The sequence below is a fragment of the Mustela putorius genome, unplaced genomic scaffold (genome assembly GCF_011764305.1).
Source record: "Mustela putorius furo isolate JIRA1106 unplaced genomic scaffold, ASM1176430v1.1 tig00003987_pilon_pilon_pilon, whole genome shotgun sequence".
Classification (NCBI taxonomy): Eukaryota; Metazoa; Chordata; class Mammalia; order Carnivora; family Mustelidae; genus Mustela; species Mustela putorius.
In genome coordinates, this window is record NW_025422126.1 from 14,254,935 (window position 1) to 14,275,613 (window position 20,679).

Here is a 20,679-nt window from a genome sequence, read left to right on the forward strand (position 1 = left end):
AAAAGTTAAAGATTCAAAGATCATGAATAAAGCAAAATGGCATCCTAACAGCTTGCTAAATTCTTTCAGATGAATGCGAAGACCTATATCAAAAGATTTACCCAAAACTAAACATTCACTTGAAGTCTCATGTTCTACCTTAAAAAGTTCTTAGTCTTAATATTTTACTTCACAACTATTTTTTAAATATAAAAATGTTTGAAGTTATTTATAATGTAGTCAAGCTAACATCTCACATAGTTCTTGCATGGCTATCAAAAGTTAAACACTTTACCTCTATGGAAATAACTACAATCCAGTTGGGGGATTATGTTACTGGCATAAAGACAGATGGACTGGGAATCAGGAGATTGAAGCTTTAGACCCAAGAAGTTCAGTAACTCAAGGTGAAAAAGCAATTCACTGAGCCTCCCTACTCATTTCTATATTTGAGGAATAGGGAGTGAAATGTATGACCTCTAAGAGTCTGTGTCTCATCAAGGATTTGATTTCACTCATAATAAATTTTGCTCTGCTGGGAAACACTAGAAAAAAATCAGGCATGCTATTCAAATCTTCTTTCCGGATAATGATCTCTGCTTTTATCATTCAGTTACAGAAAGAAGAGATAATGTTAAGAAAGCCATGGTGAGGGGCACCTGGGTAGTTTATTGGGTTAAGCCTCTGCCTTCAGCTCAGGTCATGATCCCGGGGTCCTGGGATTGAGCCCTGCATCAGGCTCTATGCTTGGCCGGGACCCTGATTCCTTTCTCTCTCTGCCTGCCTCTCTGCCTACTTGTGATCTCTCTCTCTGTCAAAGAAAAAGAAAGACAGACAGACAGACAGACAGACAGAAAGAAAGAAAGAAAGAAAGGGGAAAGCAAGCAAGCAAACAAGCAAACAAGAAAGACATACTGAAATAAGACAAAAATCAAATTGGGAAAATATCAATGATATAAAATGGCTTCTAATAAATTGGGTAAAGAAAGGTAACTCTAGGGGCGCCTGGGTGGCTCAGTGGATTAAGCCACTGCCTTCGGCTCAGGTCATGATCTCAGTGTCCTGGGATCGAGCCCCGCATCGGGCTCTTTGCTCAGTGGGAGCCTGCTTCCTCCTCTCTCTCTGCCTGACTCTCCGCCTACTTGTGATCTTTCTCTCTGTCAAATAAATTAATAAAATCTTTAAAAAAAAAAAAAAGAAAGAAAGGTAACTCTAAATGCATTTATGATCATCTTGCTCTATGTTTATAGTATATAATTTGTTTTTCTTGTGAATCAGTTAATTTTCTGGCTTTAAGACCATGCAATGAGTGGCAAAAAATTCCCTCCCATATTAAAAACTCAAAAATATTTGAAGTGTAGTAGTCTCACCAAGCTCCTTCTTCTGTCCTTGCCTTTCTCTATTTTCTATAAGCCTTGTCTCCAAAATGAAGAATTTACTAACATCCAACCCTCTGTTTCATTTTCCTCCCTATCAATCATAATTTGATATTAGATCATACAGTCAAAGTTTAAAAACACAATAGACTAAACCATGAAAGCCTTAAAATGTTTCATATTTAGATTTTTTTTGGGGGGGAGGGTATGAGAGGAAATGTTAGGGAGATATGAGTTTGGTTTACTGCTTTACCACTAGTAACTCATAATGTGCTCAAGTCCATGTTAGATTAGAAGATATTTCAGTACCTGCTTCTGAAACATAGCGCTTGGGCTGGGTTGCAGAAGGAACAAAGTAGAAAACACTTTAGTTCCATTTCCTTTATTTTAAATTCTGATAATATCTGGAAGTCTATCAGTCTCCCTTGAGCCATTCTGTCTTCAAAATTAATGTTATATTTAGAATTATTTTCATCGGGGAAAAACAGAAAAAATAGGTTAAAAAAGAAAAGAAGTGAATGAGGACTAGAAAAATAGAAGCTGGCTAACTACTGCTAGCATTTGCTCATGCCAAAGAATATATTCTGCAGATGTGTTTGTATATTGTCATTGACTAGGCAATGAACTCTTTGTTCCACGGGAAAAAGCCTACAACTCTCCAGGTCCAAAATGCCAACCAGTTCCTAGCCCCACAGCTGCCCTTGCTTCCCAGAGTGGCAATGTCTATGTCAGTCTTGGTTTTTCAGTTTTCCGATGGCTCCCTTCCTCACAGTTCTTTTGCAAAGCAAAGGCTCTGCTTGCCAGTTAACCTCCTTCTGGGCTCAGAATAAGCTACAGTTTTGTGCTTCAGAGTGAAGATGGAAGAATATTATCTGTTGATGTGGGCTAGAGGAGAGAGTAGGAAACAGTATGAGAGAAGAGTAAAAGGAAGAGAAAGAAGGCATAGAGGAGGTTGTTTTATGGTGCGTGGGGACTCGGCCACAAGTGGGGAGCAAAATGGTAGTTCTCAGGCTGACTCTCCACTTTACTCTCAGACCACTTTGTCCATTAAAACTATAAATTCAGACATACTAGAACCTTCATTTGTTTTATAAAAGATTTCCTTAACTGGAAAAGTGATGATAACTTCCTTGTGAATATAATGTTTGCAACCTTACATTTTTAAAAAAAGATTTTATTTATTTACTTGACAGAGAGAGAGAGATCACAAGTGGGCAGAGAGACAGGCAGAGAGACAGGAGGAAGCAGGCTCCCCACTGAGCAGAGAGCCAGATGCGGGGCTCAATCCCAGGATCCTGAGATCATGACCTGAGCTGAAGGCAGAGGCTTAACCCACTGAGCCTCCCAGGTGCCCCTACAACTTATATTTTATGACCCCTCTTTGCCCACAAAAACTCAATAAAAACATTCCCCGGTTATGATTTTATGTTAGAGGATGAGCACTTCCCAGTCTTGCACTTGGAGTCAGCAGATACGGTGTCTAGGGCTGGCTGTGTCACTGCAGAACTTGGTCAGGTCACTTGACTCTCTAAATTGTTTCTAAGGCTGCATATAGCTATGAATAAGGATTGGGTAATTCCTGACTTTAATATTAACCTAATTTTGAATATCATAAAAATAGTAATAAGAGGAGTTTAGGATTTGGGTCATCTGACTGAGATTTAAGAACTTTCTCCTCACCCATATTATGATTTTAGCCTTGTTGAAACGCCCAAATTTTCTGTTTGTGTATAAAGGAAGATATAATTATTCTTTAAGAAGCAAACAGGATCATATATAAAAAGCCCATGCAATTTGTGAAAGGATGCATTGGGATGTTAAAAATTAGCAGCATAAATAAAGGCAACCCTCCCTGGACACTTTCTTTGGTTAGACATTGTGCTAAGGGTTTAACTCACAATATCTCATTTAAACCAGAGACAACCCTCGAAAGGGTTGTATAAAACCTAATTTTACAGAGAATGAAGCTGAAGTCCAGGAAAGTTAAGCAGGCATTCAGACCCAGATTTTTCGAAGCAGCTAAAACTCTTGACTTTGAGCAAACGTACACAGGATTGAGCTTCTAGTCTTAGTAGGTTGTATCTTATTCCTTAACCACTTCTGATTCTAGCCACTTCAGGTATCTCAACTTTAATTCTCTTATAAATAATATGGATATATTAAAACCTGCTTTGCCTCCCTCGCCAGGTTATAAAGAGAAAGAATGTAATTTACGCTGCTTTGAAAACTATAACACGATAGAGCAATATAAGGAAGACAGCATTAGCAGGGTAGTGGGGATCTCGCAAGCAGCAATAGCAAGAACAATATATTTTCAAGATAAAAATCAGAAACCGTATTGTTGTTAAGCATCTCTCTGCTAAGTAAAAATATCTAAATGAAGCTTACAGAAGTACAACATATCTAGTATTAGCTCATTAAAGTTTTTAAGGATTTGATGTGTGTTTTAATTTTGTTTTGCTACTTGGAGGGGGACTGATATTATTAGCGCTGAACAACTGCCTATTTTCCTGTTCTATAACAAAACTGTTTTGAGTCCTATTTTTGCAGTTTTTGGAGTGGGTGGGGAAAGTGGGAGGGGCAGAGAATGGGCTTTACTCTGTCGTACAGTAACGTATATCCGCACGGATACCCATTGGGATGAGTCAACATAAACATTGTACAGTAGGCGCAACAATGGGATAAAGAGAAGACATCCTGCACCTGGCATTAATTTTTTATGGACTTGAGATGCCCATGCACAGGAATCACAAGACCAGCAGTCAAAGAAAATGCAAATTGCAGAAGAGAGGAAGATAAAAAAGATAGCAAGTTCTTGCTTTTTGTTAAAAAACAAAAGCAACAATCTCATTCCACTTTACCAGAACTCTGCAAATGCTCACACAGTCCCAGGCTGTTGCAATTATTCAGGTCGCGTCTGATGTATTCCCCCACCCCCACCTTAGGTTGAATATCTCTATAGATTAAGAGTCATCTTTGTTCCTTTACTAATAGGAATTCCATTAATAGCCTTCTTCATATTCTTCAGGAGGAAATAGCCTAAAAACTGGGGTATTACTAGACAGAAGTGCGAAGTGAGGCTAAGAGGAATAAAACCGAGAGATGAATCCGACATGATTGAGGATGATGAGTCAAGTAATATTTAGAATCCAGAAAGGACAAAACACACTTGGAACACCATGAACTAGGACTGAAACTCATCATTGAGCAAATCCTATTTAGAGCTGACCTAAGCTTACAATGGCTCAAAGTCAACATCCAGGAACCAAAGGCAGGGTCTGTGGGCTGAGGAGACAGGCTTTAAGGAGGAATTCCAGACAAGAAGGATTATTCCCTCATTATCTTGCCCAAGTTCTCACATTTTAGGTATTAATCAGCCCCTGCAGATTTATTGGGCAAACATCATATTTAAGGCACTATACAAGGAACTGCAGAAAGTAGGTAGAAGCAGGACACGGTTTTGCCCTGTGAGGATTTTACAGTGTGATGTAAAAACAAGAGAAATCCCTCATATTTTTGTCATAAAAGTCGAGCAGCAGCGTAAGAGATGTAGGGGCAAAGTCCCATGGTGGGTGTGAAAGAGAAAGGTAGGATTAGTGTGAGAAGGCCTGGGTTCTCTCCTGGTCTTACCACCTATATGATATTAAACAAGGTAGCTGACCACCCCCCCAATCGAAAATGGAGATAATAATATTGGGGCCATTTCATGTTGGCATTGTGACAACTAAATAAGAAAGAAGAGATTAAAGCAGTGTATGAGCATGTTTTCTACTCTTATTTTTCTTCTGGAAGTGTTGTTAATGAGGGCTGAAATAATGAGGGAGAAGGCAAAGAAGTCTTGGGGAAGGTGATGTGAGTTAAGTCGTAAATGAGGGAACCTCACCTTTGAAGCCCAGTGTCCTCAGCTGATTTGTTTTCCTTCTCTCTGGCTCTTGTTCTGCTCTTTCTTGTAGGGCCAGTTCCTGTCCCTGGACCACTAGCCACTAACTGGCCACTGTCTTCGTGAAGGTTCTCTGCTTGCAGAGAACAGAAAGCCACTTACGGTAGCTTAAGCAAAATCTGAACTATCAGGTTGAAAGGGCAGGAAGCACAGCAGATTAACCACGTGATGGACAGAAATTAAGGACTGGGGATTCTGAGAGACCCAGGAGGCCTCCGTGGCCTCTGCCAGTCTCTCACTGTTCCTCCCAGACTCATCTCTATCAATATCTTTCTTAGGGCCCAGGTGCTTTCTCATCTCCTTTTCTCTTCTTACATTTCTCTCATATCTGTACATAAGCTATCTCTGTCTCTTTAGGCATATGACCTCACCTCCAGACAAGTGTTAACCCGGTAGGCCAAGCCCTATGTATTAAGGCTAATAAAACCAGGAGTCTGAAAGTCACCTCTTCTTTCCACTGGAGATTCTCTTCAAAGGCTCCAGTGCCTTAGTCTGAGCCTGAGTTATTCAGTGACTTCTGACTGATCTGCAGGATGACTGACCTTACAACATGTAGCCCTGTTGTCTCTGTCCTTCTTGCCTAGTACTCAAAGACGAAGATCAGGAATTGGGGAAAGTTGATAGCCCTCATTGCACACTACTTTTCTGCCTCAGGGCCTTTGTACGTACTCTTTCATCTTTTCCTATCTCCTTCGCCTATTTTAAAGCCATCCCAAGACTTCTCTTGTCAGTCTTCCTTCCTCATCTTTCACCTCCCATCCAGGCAGATTGATCACTCCCACCTTCCAGCATCTACTGTGGCTTGTGCATCCTTTGACTAATGCTCCTCCCACACTGTGTTGCAAACAGTTTGATCTTAGTGTTTTTTTTTTTTTTCCTTATTCTACTGAACCCATTAAGAAATGAGTACTGGAGTCACATAATCAGTTTCAAAGTCTGGCCTTTCCATTTACTAGCTATGTGATCATGGGAAAGTCACTTACCCTCTGTAAACTTTGTAAAATGGAGAGGAGAGTGCGTACATCAGAGAATTATTGACAGGTTAGGTGAACTAACGTGTGAAGTACATAGAAGAGTGCACAACATAAGAGAGGTTCTCAGTCAAGACTGTCACTTTTCTACTATAAGTACCAAGCCCAGGATGTGTGAGACAGGATGTACTAATTGTTTGCTAGGGAAATTAACATGTAGTTTAGGACTAAAAAATGTTTGGAAAAAAATATTTTATTCCATTTAGTCTTGTTTGCAGAGGTTTTGCAAAATATCTACAGTTGCTATACTATTCTGATAAGAGATGTGTATCTAGATATGCATAAGCACAAAGCTGAGAAGTGCTGTGAACAACTCACATAGGATAGCATCAAAGGGTGAAATACAGATATATCTATGTAATTGGTTATTTAGTGTTTGTCTCCACCCCTAAAATGTGAATGCCCTTGGGGCAGGTTTAAGCTTGTCTTATTTACTGTTACATGGTCAGTCATATTACACAATTTTCAGATACATAAAAAGTTAATAAATATTGGTCGAGTGAATGAACAGTTGGAAAATGGACCACCTCTGTACAATTAGGAAGTGCCTTTGCTGTTCCCTCCACTCGAAGGTCCTCTTCCTCCATCATCACTGAAGGCCAACATCTGTTGAACCTTTAAAATCTAGCTGATACTCTTCTGTGAAATTCACCCCTTTCCTTAATTCTCACGGTAAGTCATGGGTACTTAGGGCACTCAACACTTAGTAGCGGGTGTTAGAGTCATCTGTGTATCCACTTGAAAAAATTCCTCATGAGCAGAATTCTGTGTAGGTTTCATCAGGGTTCTCCTAACTGATTCATCTCAGTATCTCTCCCAAGGCTTGGCAAGCTGCATGACATTCACATTAGACAAAATTAAAGCACGATGACTAGCAGCATAAGGAAAATCAACTTTGTTAATTGCAGCAAGAAACAGTGGGGTGCCACTTGGGCAAGAGGTAATGAAGTGTCTCTTCCAAAGTGATGGTGTCATAAAAGTTAAAGTGTACCTTCAGGTCCTTGGCCTGTGTTTGGACTGTGTCTGGAACATAGCAGGAGCTCAGTGAAAGATGAATGAAGTGAATGAACAAATAATGAACAGAAACACAGGTCAGTCTACGAAAATAACCACTAATTATGGGACTGTTTTTACAAGCATATCTATTTACTTGAATAATGTAATAGCAAAACCTTTGATTTGCGTGGACCCCAAAGATACTGAATGTCTAGAAAGATGTGCTTATAGCCCCAACGATGAAACCAATTTACAGGATTCGAAAGAAAGCTTTTTATCCATCTATCTAATAAATATTTACAACTCACGCTGGCTGGCACTTAGGCTAAACATACGGGAAACTCCAAGTTGCTTTTCTATACTCCAGGCTCTTGGGTCAAGCAGATGAATCTGCTTGAGTTTCCAGATTTGATGTCCACCGTCATTATAAGGCATGATCTGTTATATGAAATCAAGTACTGGAGCACCGAAGGACTTCCCGGACTGGCTTCTCTGTTTGTATTGACTGTGTGGAACAATTACATTGTCCAGCTATCAGTTACTTAAGTTTCCTTCATCAAGCTAAACTTTAGGCTGTATGGACAGATTCTCTGGGGTTGACTGTATAATGACTTGAGATTTTACCTCAAGTTTATTATTAGTTCAGTGAAGTACACTGACTGAAAAACTCTTTGTGTTCCCCAGCTTATTGTGTGTGCGAGACACGGTCCAACTGCATTCTAATGATGTGGTAGAAGTACACACCCATAGGAGATGTACAAACAGCATTTACCTGCTTGTGAAGTTTTCAGGTCAGGTTTCCTAAGGGAGTTACATAATATGGGTCTACATTTCCTACATGGGTCTACATTATTCATTTCCAGGATTTTATTTGAAAGGAGAACAAGTTTTATTTTAAAGGTGGTAATTGATTAGATTGATATACTCCGCCATTTCCTTGACATGCTAAATACATCATGGCAAATATACATATTTTGGAATTTATTTGTATATCCCAAATAATGAAGGGTATCATCACGCAAGAATATCATGCATTCATGCATGTATATGTGTGTATCTGCGAGTGTATGAAACACATTATCACTGGGTTTAAAAAGTGCAAAAAGTACGGAAGAGTTTTTGTTCTGAGGTCTAACTGTCATCTTCCAACAAAAAATAAACTGAGGCTCAATTTAAACAGATTTATCTCCAACTGATAGCAATATTTTAATAATAGGGTGTTTTCTAAAAGCAGTCTTCATAAAATTGTGATGATATAATGATATATTGAATGCAAGACTTGGAAAAAATTGAGATTTGAGAGATTGGCAAATTCCTAATATCTTCTAAAAAGATTTAGAGGTGTCAAAATGAAGCAAATCCAAATTAAACTTGGAAATGCCTGTGTGTGTGTGTGTGTGTGTGTGTGTGTGTGTGTATGCAGTAGAGGGAATTAGGAGGAGACACGAGAATGAAATAAAGAGTGGCCCAAGGACTAGGGGAACTCAATCCAAGGCTATTTTTTCCCATAAGGCTCTATCCCCTGCATTAACACATTACTGCTCCCACCATCACACCATTGCAATGCTTTAATCAAGGTTTATTGTTTTCTCTAGATGGATTTAAATGGAAATAATTTTATGAGGTCAGTATAGACAAAGCTGTTGATGAAAACTGCTATGTGTTAACTAAAAATGCTAGAATTGGAGTTTTTTTTATTTGATTTCATTTCTCAAGTGCTCACCAAGCACCCTTATTGTGCTAGGCACTGTGCTAGACCCCGAGGATAGATGCATGCTCTATTTACGGAACTCAAGACAGGAAAATAAGAAAAGAAACATGTAAGTTTTAGTTCCTTCCTTCAACTTACTTTCCTTTTCTCTTTCACTCCAAGAAGTTATAATATAAGAGAGAAGAAAACACTTATAATAAAATATGTTAGGTGATAAACTGGAGGAGCATGCAAGGAACACAGAAGGGAGGAAATAATTGCCTGGCTAGAGAAAGCGCCACAATTAGGTGATATTAACTTCTCGGAAAATATCATACTCTCCGTGATGAAGCCAAGGAAGAGCAGTTTAATAAAGACACTTCAATGTAGAATCATTACTAGTTAATCTGATTTAGAGAGCTTTCACCAATAGTTTTTAAATTCCTCACAAAAATGATGTTTTATGTCTTTAACAATCAAGGTCACTTTATAGAGATCTGACTACAGAACGGTACTCCATGAGAAGAACTCTAAATGTAGCATAGCCTTTAAAACACTTAGGTGATTCCTAAGTTGCAGAGAAAAACATAATGGCACCTAACTTGAGTCAGTTGAAAATAACTTGAACTTCAAAGATTTATTCCCACTATGGATAGAGGTATGTCTCTTGAGTTTCTATGTCAGAAATAATGTTTTTCTTGAGAGATTCCAAATAAATTTTAGCAGAGACTAATTGTTGAGAGTGCTCCTTAATTCTTAATTCCTTTATTCTTAAACCTCGAAACAGATCTAATTAAAGAATCAACTATTTAAAAACTCTTCTTCCAAGTCCCACTTACTTCATCTCAGCCTATCTGATGCAGATAGCATGGGTCCCCTGGCTAAATAATTATAAGCACAAACATTACTTCTGCAATAAGTAACACAATGACACTGACTTATTAATTCATTTTATGTATCTATATATTTCTACCAATTATACTTACAAATTTCTAAACAGTGCATCACTGATTTACTAAAGGAATAGTCATGCTTTTAAAGAGAGATTTTATGGTGGGTTTTACTTGGATAAGCAACCAAAATGTAAGAACTAACTTTCGGATTCTTGATCTATGTATCATACTTACTGCAAAATATATTCAAGCCACTCTAAGGCATTCTGGAGGCATCAACCAAGAAATATGAACTGTAAGTTGTATCAAATATTAATTATGAGAAATACCAATAGTGTTCCCTTTCTTAGTACATGTTACTTTTAGAAACTACTTTTTTTAGGGGGATGAGTTTGCTTGCACCACTGTTTACTGTTTCTCATTGATCAATGTCTGACTGTATTAAGAATTCAGACTTCCTACCGAGAAAGGCAGAGATATATTTACCCCAAACAAGAGCTACAGAGAAGATAACACATCTTTAAATGCATATAATACATGCCACTTATCTACAGCCATAAAAGGAAAAAGAAAAAGAAAAAGAAAAAAAAATCTTTAGGAGAATAAAAGGAAATTTTCCTTACCGGAATGAATGCATGTTGCATAGCCTGTTCACATTGTTTTAAGGAAGCAATAGTATCCCACAAAAGCTGATAATTTTCAGCCCGGGAAGCACTTGGCCGTTGCATAGCGAAAGCTAGTAACACTCAAACTGAGCTCAAAGAACCCAGTTGAAGAAGGAAAAAACCCTGCAGATCTGTTACATAAACTTCTTAATTAGATCTGCTACACAAACTGCTATCTTAAGACTTTAAAAAAAAGTTAATCAGAACATTTCTTTTGGGGGATAACTGGGCATGACTTGAACAGAGACAGATGTTTTCATTGGGAAGGATTTTCGTTCCCACACTTGTGAAAAGCAACCCCATCAATGTTCCCCTGTCTTCACACGGGTCTGGCGAAATTGCACATACCATAAGTGTGTGGGGGGAAAGAAGTAGGAGGGAAAGAGATGTGAAAAAATATTTCTACCAGAAGATTTGGGTGGCAGGCCATGAAGGTAGAATTTGAGTAGCTTGTGAAAAGTATTAAAATTGATGGGAGTGGATTACGTACACACACATATGTACATGTGCAGGTGTCTACACTTGTCTGCTATGTGAGATATCCAATTATATACATTTATTCTAACAGTGTTATTTAATATGTCCAACTCTTTTCTCACTTTAGTTAAGATCTACACATGACATTTTTATCTATGGAGAATTACCACGTATATTAACTACAGAGTTGTGTATCTGAAAGTATCCGTCAAGACTAGACAGAAGGTTCCTAGGTATAGGAGGCAGTCAATTGTTTATCTTGAAATTTAAAAGCCACGAGAAAACCTTTCTGTTGCTTTATGTATTAGAGAAAAGTCACATTTATTTTATCATTCTAAGAAGAATTCTCAGCATTATCGTCAGGAGAATCGAGCCTTTAAATAGTCTTGGGACTAGAAAGTGGTCTGCACAGAATCGGAACATGTTAATTCCAGAGAAATTGGTTACACACTTTAACATCAAAAAGGCTAGTCCAAGGCACTAAATAAAATCTGGATGACAGAATATAGTGACATATCCCAAATGTTCTTTCACCTAAGACAGGAGCTCACAGAGTAAAGTGAGTCTCTACTAGCCCCCTCTAGTCTCTGTGGATTGCTCAGTAGGGGGTAATGCATCTTAAGAGAATGTGCTGAGTTCTCAGAAGTTCCAGAAGAATCTATACTCAGATCTAGTTACATAGCCAACACGGAGAACATATATTCCAGCATTTCTAGAGGTAAGGGGGTAAACCTAGGGCAACACATAACATAAAAAAAAAAAATTAAGTTGTAGTTTTAATTAACCTAGAAAATCTAGGGAGTACAAAACAAGGTACAAGTTAGAGGAAACAGTTTGACGACATAAATGAAGGATTTTTGCTGTATTATTTTTAGAAGAGGTGCATGATTTGGGTTACCTAGTTTTTCTGCATTTCTGTCTTGGCGATGGCAGATTAGTTCATGATAATGACCTTGTGGTGTGAAAATCTCAAAGGCTGAGGGCCTTTTATCTCAATTATTTTTCAATTTTTATTGAAAGAATTGGAAGTAGAATTGATCTTCCAAAGTTTTACCTGGACTAATTTGTAGGAAGATTATTTAGGAATACATAGAATATAAAGATATTCCTGAATATCTCGGGAAGACCCACCATAAGGCTATTGCCATTAGTTTGTTTTTCAATATCAATTCAACCAACCTTCCTTCTCTTTTGCTCATTCATGATGTTCTTCTGTTCAGCTCACACCCACAGTCCCTCCTCTGCCTTCATTCCTGCCCTTAGACTCCCCCATCTGCCCCAGCCACATGCTTCTTCCTCATGCACTGTCGACCAGCCAACCCACAACTTCCAGAAAATATTCTTTCACTAGTAAATGTTCTGTATTTCTTAGCAAATAACAAGAAAATATAAAGTTGGTAAGTTAGCCTCCAAAATTCCAGCCACTCCTTTCTGAATACCTTGAGTCAATATTCACCATGATTTCAGTCCCAGCTGGATCATCTGTCCTACCGTGTACTTCCTCTGCCTCTTGTTCATCAGATCCCTTCATTCTTTCATTTAAGCAACATGTCCCAAAAGATCCTCCTTTCTTTACTTTTTAGAAAAAAGGATAGATAATCTGCAGTCTACATGTAGGAACTCTACACAAAAAAATGACCTTAGAATCATTCATTCATTGATCCAATAAACATATTAAGCACCTCTCATGTGCTACACTTTTTGATTGTGCTATGGACAAATGGATATATTAGAAGCTGAATCTGCCTTTCAGGAGCTTTAAGTCTAATTAAAGGGAGGATACATGACACAAATAACAAAAAGCCAAGTTAGAACATGGTTAGTGCCATAAAAGAGATAGCATAAACTATTCACGAAACAATGAAAAAGGGGAAAAAAATACATCCATTGGGGGAAATTAGGGCATCTTCATGGAAGAGTCAGCACTTTGTTAGAGCTTGAAGTTAGGGTAAAATTTGGATATGCAGGGATAGACAGGGGACATTCCTGGGGAAGGAAAAGTAGAACAAAAGCAGAGTGGGAAATTGGAGTCCATTACTGGTTGGTTTGGAAGGAACATGACACTAAAAGAGCTTAATAGTAAGATTTACACCAGAGCCAAAGCTGCTCTTAAGTTCATACTCAGTAGCTTCCTATTCCTAATGCTAACCGGTCTTAGCTCTAACCAATTTTTCAGAGCATCAATGTGCTTTAACTCAGTGAAATTCTTCTTAAACCTCACGAAGGGGTAATTTCCATTTATTTATTCCCCACTTTTGAAGTAGTGCATTGGTATACTTTTGGAGGCTTTAGGTGGCTTGCTTATTTGGCTTGCATATTACTTACTTAATGAGTTAGTTTTTATTAAGTACCTATAACATGATTTATACTCATGCTCAATCACTGTTGTAAGTTCTGTGATCTATTACTTTCAACTTCCAAATGGAGTACAACATGAATCTTACCTGATCAAATATGTGACTCGGCTCAACTTGGCTGAGATAGCAAACATTTATTGAGCTCTACTATGTGCTCAGCACTGTGCTGGCAACAAAGAATGCAAGGATAAATATATTTCAAGACTGTTTCTTTTCAACTACTCTTCAATGTGCATTTGCCCCTGCTCACAAAGTACAGTGTACTTATTTTCATCCTAAGAGCACAATGCCTGATATGTAATGATGACCATTTTCTGTTAAACACAGTCACTAAGCTATATGTCTATCATATCTAAATACACTGCCACACCCTAAATTAGATTATAGGCCTTAGAATGTTTAAAAGTACTTTCTGTATATCTCAATTTCTATAGTCAGATTTTGATCAATCTACAGGGAGTCAGGTCAAAGAAATTCACTGACCACAGTGAAATCATGTTAGAAATCAAAGTAAAACAAGCTCTGGAAAGTCCCAAAATATTTGGAAACCAAAACAAAAAAAGAACAAAACAAAACAAAACAAAAAACCCACAAAAAAAAAAACAACAAAAAACCCCACCACTTATAAATAACTCACTGGCCGAAGGAAAAAATAAAATAAAAAATAAAAAAAGAAATCAGTGTGTATTTTGAAGTGAATGAAAATAAGACCACAACATATCAAAATTTGTTGGATACCCTTAAAGACAGAATTAAGAGTACATGTAAACCACTAAACACTTACATTTAAAGGAAAAAAAGATCTCAAATTAATGATCTCAGTTTGCACTTTTCACAACTAGAAAAAATATAGCAACCTAAAAAAAAAAAAAAGGAAATAAAAAAGATCGGAAGAGAAAGTAAAGAAAATCAATAAAACTAACACCTAGTTCTTTGATAATAAAATTGATAATACTCTCATAAGATTAATGAGGGCTAAATGAGAAAAATAAATTATCAAAATCATGAATGAGAGAGGTAGTAGAATCACTACAGTTCTTATAGCTATGAAAGGGTCAATAAGAAAATCTCATAAACAACTTTATATCAACAAACTTGACACCTTGGATGAAATGGATGAATTCCTTGAGAGATATATACTGCCAAAACTCACTCAAAAAAGGTAAGTAACATAAATAGTCATTCCATGTATCTATTGAAGATATTTAATTTGTAATTAAAAACCTATAACCAAGAAACTTCAGGCCCAGATGCCTTCGCTGATGAATTCTATCAAGCATTTAAGGAAGAAATAATAATTTATACAAACTCTTTCAGAGAAATGAAGATGAAAGAATGAATTCCAACTTGTTTTGGGGGGGCCAGATTACCCTGGTTCCAAACCAGACGAAGATATTACCAGCAAAAGCAAATACCCATGTGCCCTCATGAATTTATATATATATATATATATATATATATATATATGCAAAAATTCTAAATAAAATTTTAGCATATTGAATCTGGCAACATATAAAAAGTTATGCATCATGACCAAATAGGTTTAGCCTTTGAAAACAATTCAATACAATCTATGATATTCTTTTAACACAAACAAACAAACAAACATACAATCATCTCAGTAGGGGCAAGAAAAACATAAAAAATTCAATATCCATTCCTGGCTTAAAAAAAAAAAAATCTCAGGACAAGATAAGGATGTCTTTTCTTACTACTTCTATTCAGCATTATCTGGGAGGTTCTAGATAGTGCACAGGTCAAGAAATAAAAATTCAAAGGTGGAAATAAAAACGTCTTTCTTTCTATATGGCATAACTGTCTATGTAGAAAATTGCATGGATTCTAAAACAAACTTTAGCATTGATAAATAACTTCAGAAAAATTTCAGAATACAAGATGTTATAGACATATAAATGCAGAGATACACCATGTTTCTGGGTAAGAATACTCAATATTGTTAAGATATCATATTCTGAAAATTGATTTATAGATTCAATGCAACATAATCCCAATCAAAAACTCAGCAATGTTATTTGTATGTTTGCTTCTTTGTTTGTCCTGGAGAATCTGCCAAGCTTATCCTAAAATTATATAGAAATTCAAAGAATATATAATAGACAAAACAACTCTGAGAAGGAAAAATACAATTTGAGGAAAAGTACTACTTGTTTTCTGGTCTTGTAAACTTAAGGTAATTAAAGCAATGTGGCATTGGCACGGAGATAAATAAGTGTATCAATGAACAGAATAGAGACTCCAGGAACTGACCCACACATTTAAACAACTGATATTCAATAAAAGTGCAAAGAGAATTCAGTGGGGAAAAGGTCATCTTTTCAACAAATAATGTGGAACAAATTGAATATCTATACACAAAATTGAGAATTTTGATGTATGCCTATCTTTAAAAATTAACTCAAGTTAGATTACAGACCTATATGTAAAACCTAATTAATCAAAAAATAAGTAGAAGAAAATATTTGTGGCTTTAGGTTAGGTACAATAATGAAAGCACAACCATAAAAGAATGAACTGATAAACTGGACATCATCAAATTTCAGAATTTCTGTTCTTCAAAAAACACTGGTACGATAAAGACAAGACGAGCCATAGAATGGAGGCAAAACTTACAGACCATATATCTAATAAAGCATTTGTTTCTAAAACACATAAAGAACTCTCAAAACTCCATAATAAGGAAAGAAACAAGCCAATTAAAAATAAGCAAAATATTTTAACAGACACTTCAACAATGAAAATACACATGTATCCAATAAGCATGTAAAAAGATGAGCAATGTCATTTCTCAATGTCAAAAACTAAAACTACAATGAGATACCATTATATTCCTACTAGAATGGCTAATATTAAAAAAAAAAAAAAAAAAAAAAAAAAAAAAAACGCCAGACTATCCCTAGGGTCCCTAGGGCTAATGAAGATGTGGAAGACTGGAACTCTCATACATTGCTGGTGGGAACGAGGATAGAGCAAATTCTCTGGAAACAGTACAGTGATTTTTGTCGTTGTTTAATTTTGTTTTAAGTTAAACATACACCTACCATACAATTAAACTATTCTACTCCTAGGTATTTACCCAAGAGAAATGAAAGCTTATGTCCATTCAAAGACTTGTACACAAATATTTGTAGCAGCTTCATTAGTAATACCAAAACACTGAAACAACAAATGAATGGATAAACAAATTGTAACAGATGAATAAAAACAAACGAACTATTGGTACATACAACACGTGAATGAATTTCAAAAGAGTCATGCTAAATCCAAGAAGACAGAAGGAGTACATATTGTTTAATCCCATTTACATAAAATTCTAGAAAATGCAAACTAACCTACAGTGACAGAAAGGAGAACCTGAGATGAGGAGGTGAAGAAGGTGGGGGGAAGGAGACGGACAGAGAGATTACAAGGGGGCAGGAGGAAAGTTTTGAGGGTGATGGATACATTCGTTAACTTGAATGGATGGTTTCATAAGTCAAAAGTTATCAAGATGTATGTCTTAAATATCTTCAAATAATTGGATATTAATTATACCTCACTGAAGCTATTTTTTAAAAAATTCTTTTAAAGTTGCTAGAAAAACCAGCATAAAGTCTCCCTCTCTTGGGTTTTATCCCATGTGACAATCTCTGTCACCATTTAACGTTAAACTACAGTTTGATCCACCTCCCACAGAAGGGGACAGGATTAGAAAGCAATGACTTTCTAGTAGGAAGGGAAACAAAATATATGGATAATTTAACCAGGGAAAAAGGGCTGAGATTTCATATCCAGGGGTGTTACTCTTGGTTATGATTCTTGCCCTAATTAGCTGCAAGATCTTGGTTTGGTTATTTTGCTTTGACAAACTTCAATTATTCATTTATAAAATGAAAAGCTTAGATTCAACTATCTCTTCTGTCTTTCAGAGCTGTAATTCAGTGATATGTGAATATATTTTAATCCTTAGCAATCCCATTTTCCTCCCCAAATAAGCACTTAAAGATATGACCTTAAATTTAGCAAAGATATCCCATGTAATTTTGAATTATGTATTATGTCACGCCTGCTGATAATCTTTCTCTAGTAAGACAGTAAGCTCTCTAAAGAGTAGGATCCTCCATCTTTTTTTTTTTTTTTTAAGATTTTATTTATTTATTTGACAGAGAGAGATCACAAGTAGGCAGAGAGGCAGGCAGAGAGAGAGAGGAGGAAGCAGGCTCCCTGCTGAGCAGAGAGCCCCATGCCGGACTCGATCCCAGGACCCTGGGATCATGACCTGAGCCGAAGGCAGAGGCTTAACCCACTGAGCCACCCAGGTGCCCCAGGATCCTCCATCTTAAAATTTCTGGCTTCCCTGTCACATTTAAAGTTCAGAGCTTACATCATTGTAACAGTGACATTATAACTGATATTAAGATTGTAAGAATAGAAATTTACGGTTTTCCTTCTTAAAAACTACTTTCCCTTGCAGCATCCTTCGCATCCCCATGAAGATACCGCACTCACTAACGTAACCTGCTTCACCACTTACCAGCTATGTTACCTTGGACAATTACTTGATTTTTTTTGCTTCAGTTTCTCATTTATAAAATGGAGATTATAACAGTACTTTTAGGATTGAGTGAGTTAATATTTGTAAATATTTGGAGCAGAACCAGGTACACAGTAAGCCCTATCATTAGTGTTTATAAAGTTAATAAATTTCATTTTAATTTATTCATATATGTAGTAAGTAAGAAATAATAAGTAGGTAGTAAGTAAGATCTACAATAAATTCATACCTGTTGACTCCATCTGACCAGTGATCAAGAAATATTTAGGTAATTGCAGATTCACCTTCCCTATCACCACACCATAGTCTAAAGTATGTATCTTCCTAAAGCTCTTTCTCCCTGAAACCTGATTGCTTCGGCACCATTCTCATCTTAATTTAAAATATATTTGTTTATTCACTGTTTATTTATTTATCTTCTTGTTTAATTATTTAAGGGGGGAGGGGCTGAGGGGAAGAGAGAATCTTAAGCAGGTTCCATGCCTAGTGTGGAGCCTGATTCAGGGCTTGATCTCACAACGCTGAGACCAAAATCAAGTATCAGATGCTTAACTGGCTGAGCCAACAGGCACCCCTATTCACTTCTTCCTTCTATGTTCCCCACTAAACTATAGTTTCAGAGAAGAGAAGCAAATGTTCACTCAGCACAGTGCCTGGGATAGGATGGGCTCTTTCTGTGTTTGCTTGATAGTATTACTAATGAACCCTAAACTAGATGAAAGCATACTAAAACTTCAGAAAGCGTATGTTGGTATATTTACAATGTTCTTTTGTATTTTCAAAGATATATGGTGAATTTGGCCATCGTTCTTATTATCAAAAATTCACAGGTGTCCCATTTTTGCATTATGTAAGAGGGAATGACATGTCTTTTTCGATGGGGCAAGACTCACATGACTGTACCAGAGTAAAAGGGCAAATGGACTTTTCCTGCATGCTTCAGGGTTCCAGAGGGCATGAAATGGATAGTAGTATATAAAAATTCATACAGCAGAGAAGTGTGCTATATATTCAGTTTGTCAGTCAGTTGTACTTCAGAGGCGTTGAGATGGAAATCATGGTCATAGAGTACTATTCCCTACTCTCTGCTGATCTTTGAAAACTCAAGTCCAGTACTTTAAGGGAGAGAAAGCAAGTGATCCCAAAGAAGCTGAGTGGAACAAACAGGACACTAGGTCTCCTTTGACCATCGTTCTATCGAATACTAGATCACAGCTCATTAACCCTCAGGGTGGGACTGAGGGCAGGGTTCACCTGGACAGAACTATGAGGCAGATCAAATTTGTTTTCCTCATCTTTTTCTCTTTCCAGAGCCCTCACCTCTTCTCTAGACTCTCCTGACAGAAGGAAAGCTACATGAACTCATTGATAGGTCAGTATTAAGAGTTTAAGATCCTTTCTCCACTTGCTTTCTTGACTCTTTTTGAGGGCAAGTGCCATTCTTATTCATCTGTTTATTCCTAGGCCCTTGCACACAGCAATAGCATATAGCATATAATGAGGACTGGCAATGGTTTGTTAAACAAGTGAAGAGATGTGAAAAGTATTGCCCTTAATGACACGAAATCCTTATATTTATAGAGAACAAATTTGCTGACAAAGCACATTCACAGCTAGGAAGTCTCTTCCCCTTTACTTTTTACCCTCTCTTTATTCACTCATATAAATACAACTTTCGCATCAAGATGGAGGGGACTGGAGGAGATTATGCTCAGTGAAATAAGTCAAGTAGAGAGTGTCAATTATCATATGGTTTCACTTACTTGTAGAACACAGGGAATAGCATGGAGGACATTAGAAGAAAGAAAGGAAAAATGAAGTGGGGGAAATTGGAGAGGGAAACAAACCATGAAAGACTATGAACTCCGAGAAACAAACTGAGGGTTTTGGGGGTGGGATGGGTGAGCCTGGTGGTGGGTGTTAAGGAGGGCACATACTGCATGGAGCCCTGGGTGTTGTACGTAAACAATGAATCTTGGAACACTACGTCAAAAACTAATGATGTACTGTATGGTAATTAACATAATACAATAAATTTTTTAAGTAAAAAAATATATATATATAAATAAATAAATGCGACTACATTAGGGGTACCTGGCTGGCTAAGTAGGTAGAGCAAGCAACTCAATCTTGGGGTTGTGAGTTCAAGGCCCATGTCGGGCCTAGAGCTTAGGTTAAAAAAAAAAATGTTAGTACATCAATGGCTTCCTCATTTCTATTCTTGGCCCAGATACCTCTCTTGAACTGCATATTCTGCTGCCTGCTGGTCATCTCCACCCAAGTATCTCACAGACATCTCAGACTTACTGCCTTCAAGATCTGAGCTCTTATTCTCCTTCCGCCCCCTCAAATCTGTGTTGCTTTCATTTCCTTATCCAGTAAATCCCAGCTCCTTCCATTTGGTTGTTTAAGCTACATGCATTCATTGCAGGAACCCCCAATATCCACTTTATTACAACCCCAGGACTGACTGGCTCTAACCTTGCCTGTCACCGATGTCATCAGGTGCCCTTTCTCCCCTCTCTGTGCTGCAGCCCCACAGGGCTGCTTCCAGTAGGATATGATGGAGCTCATTGTCATGTCAGTTCCTATGCAAATGTTACTTTGCCTCAAATATTCTCCCACCTCTTCCCCAGAATTCTCTCCCACTTAGTTTTCAAATCTCAGTCCCACTGTGCACTGTAGGAGGCTCAGCAGCTTCTCTGTCCCCTACTTGCTAGATG

The 20,679-nt window shown here is 37.3% G+C and overlaps 1 protein-coding gene across 17 annotated transcripts in view; it reads right to left on the bottom strand.

Annotated features, from left to right (window-relative positions):
- DLG2 (discs large MAGUK scaffold protein 2) overlaps positions 1–20,679 on the bottom strand; it is a 1,545,411-nt gene that overhangs the window by 710,667 nt on the left and 814,065 nt on the right. For 3 of the 17 annotated variants that reach the window (XM_013061897.2, XM_045071288.1, XM_013061894.2), the window contains exon 1: positions 10,529–10,664. The exons of the other annotated variants lie outside the window; for them this stretch is intronic. In XM_013061897.2, the coding sequence (XP_012917351.1) occupies positions 10,529–10,633 (105 nt within the window). In that variant the 5' untranslated portion in view covers positions 10,634–10,664. Of the gene's footprint in view, positions 1–10,528; positions 10,665–20,679 lie in introns of those variants that run through there. 17 annotated transcript variants of the gene reach the window in all.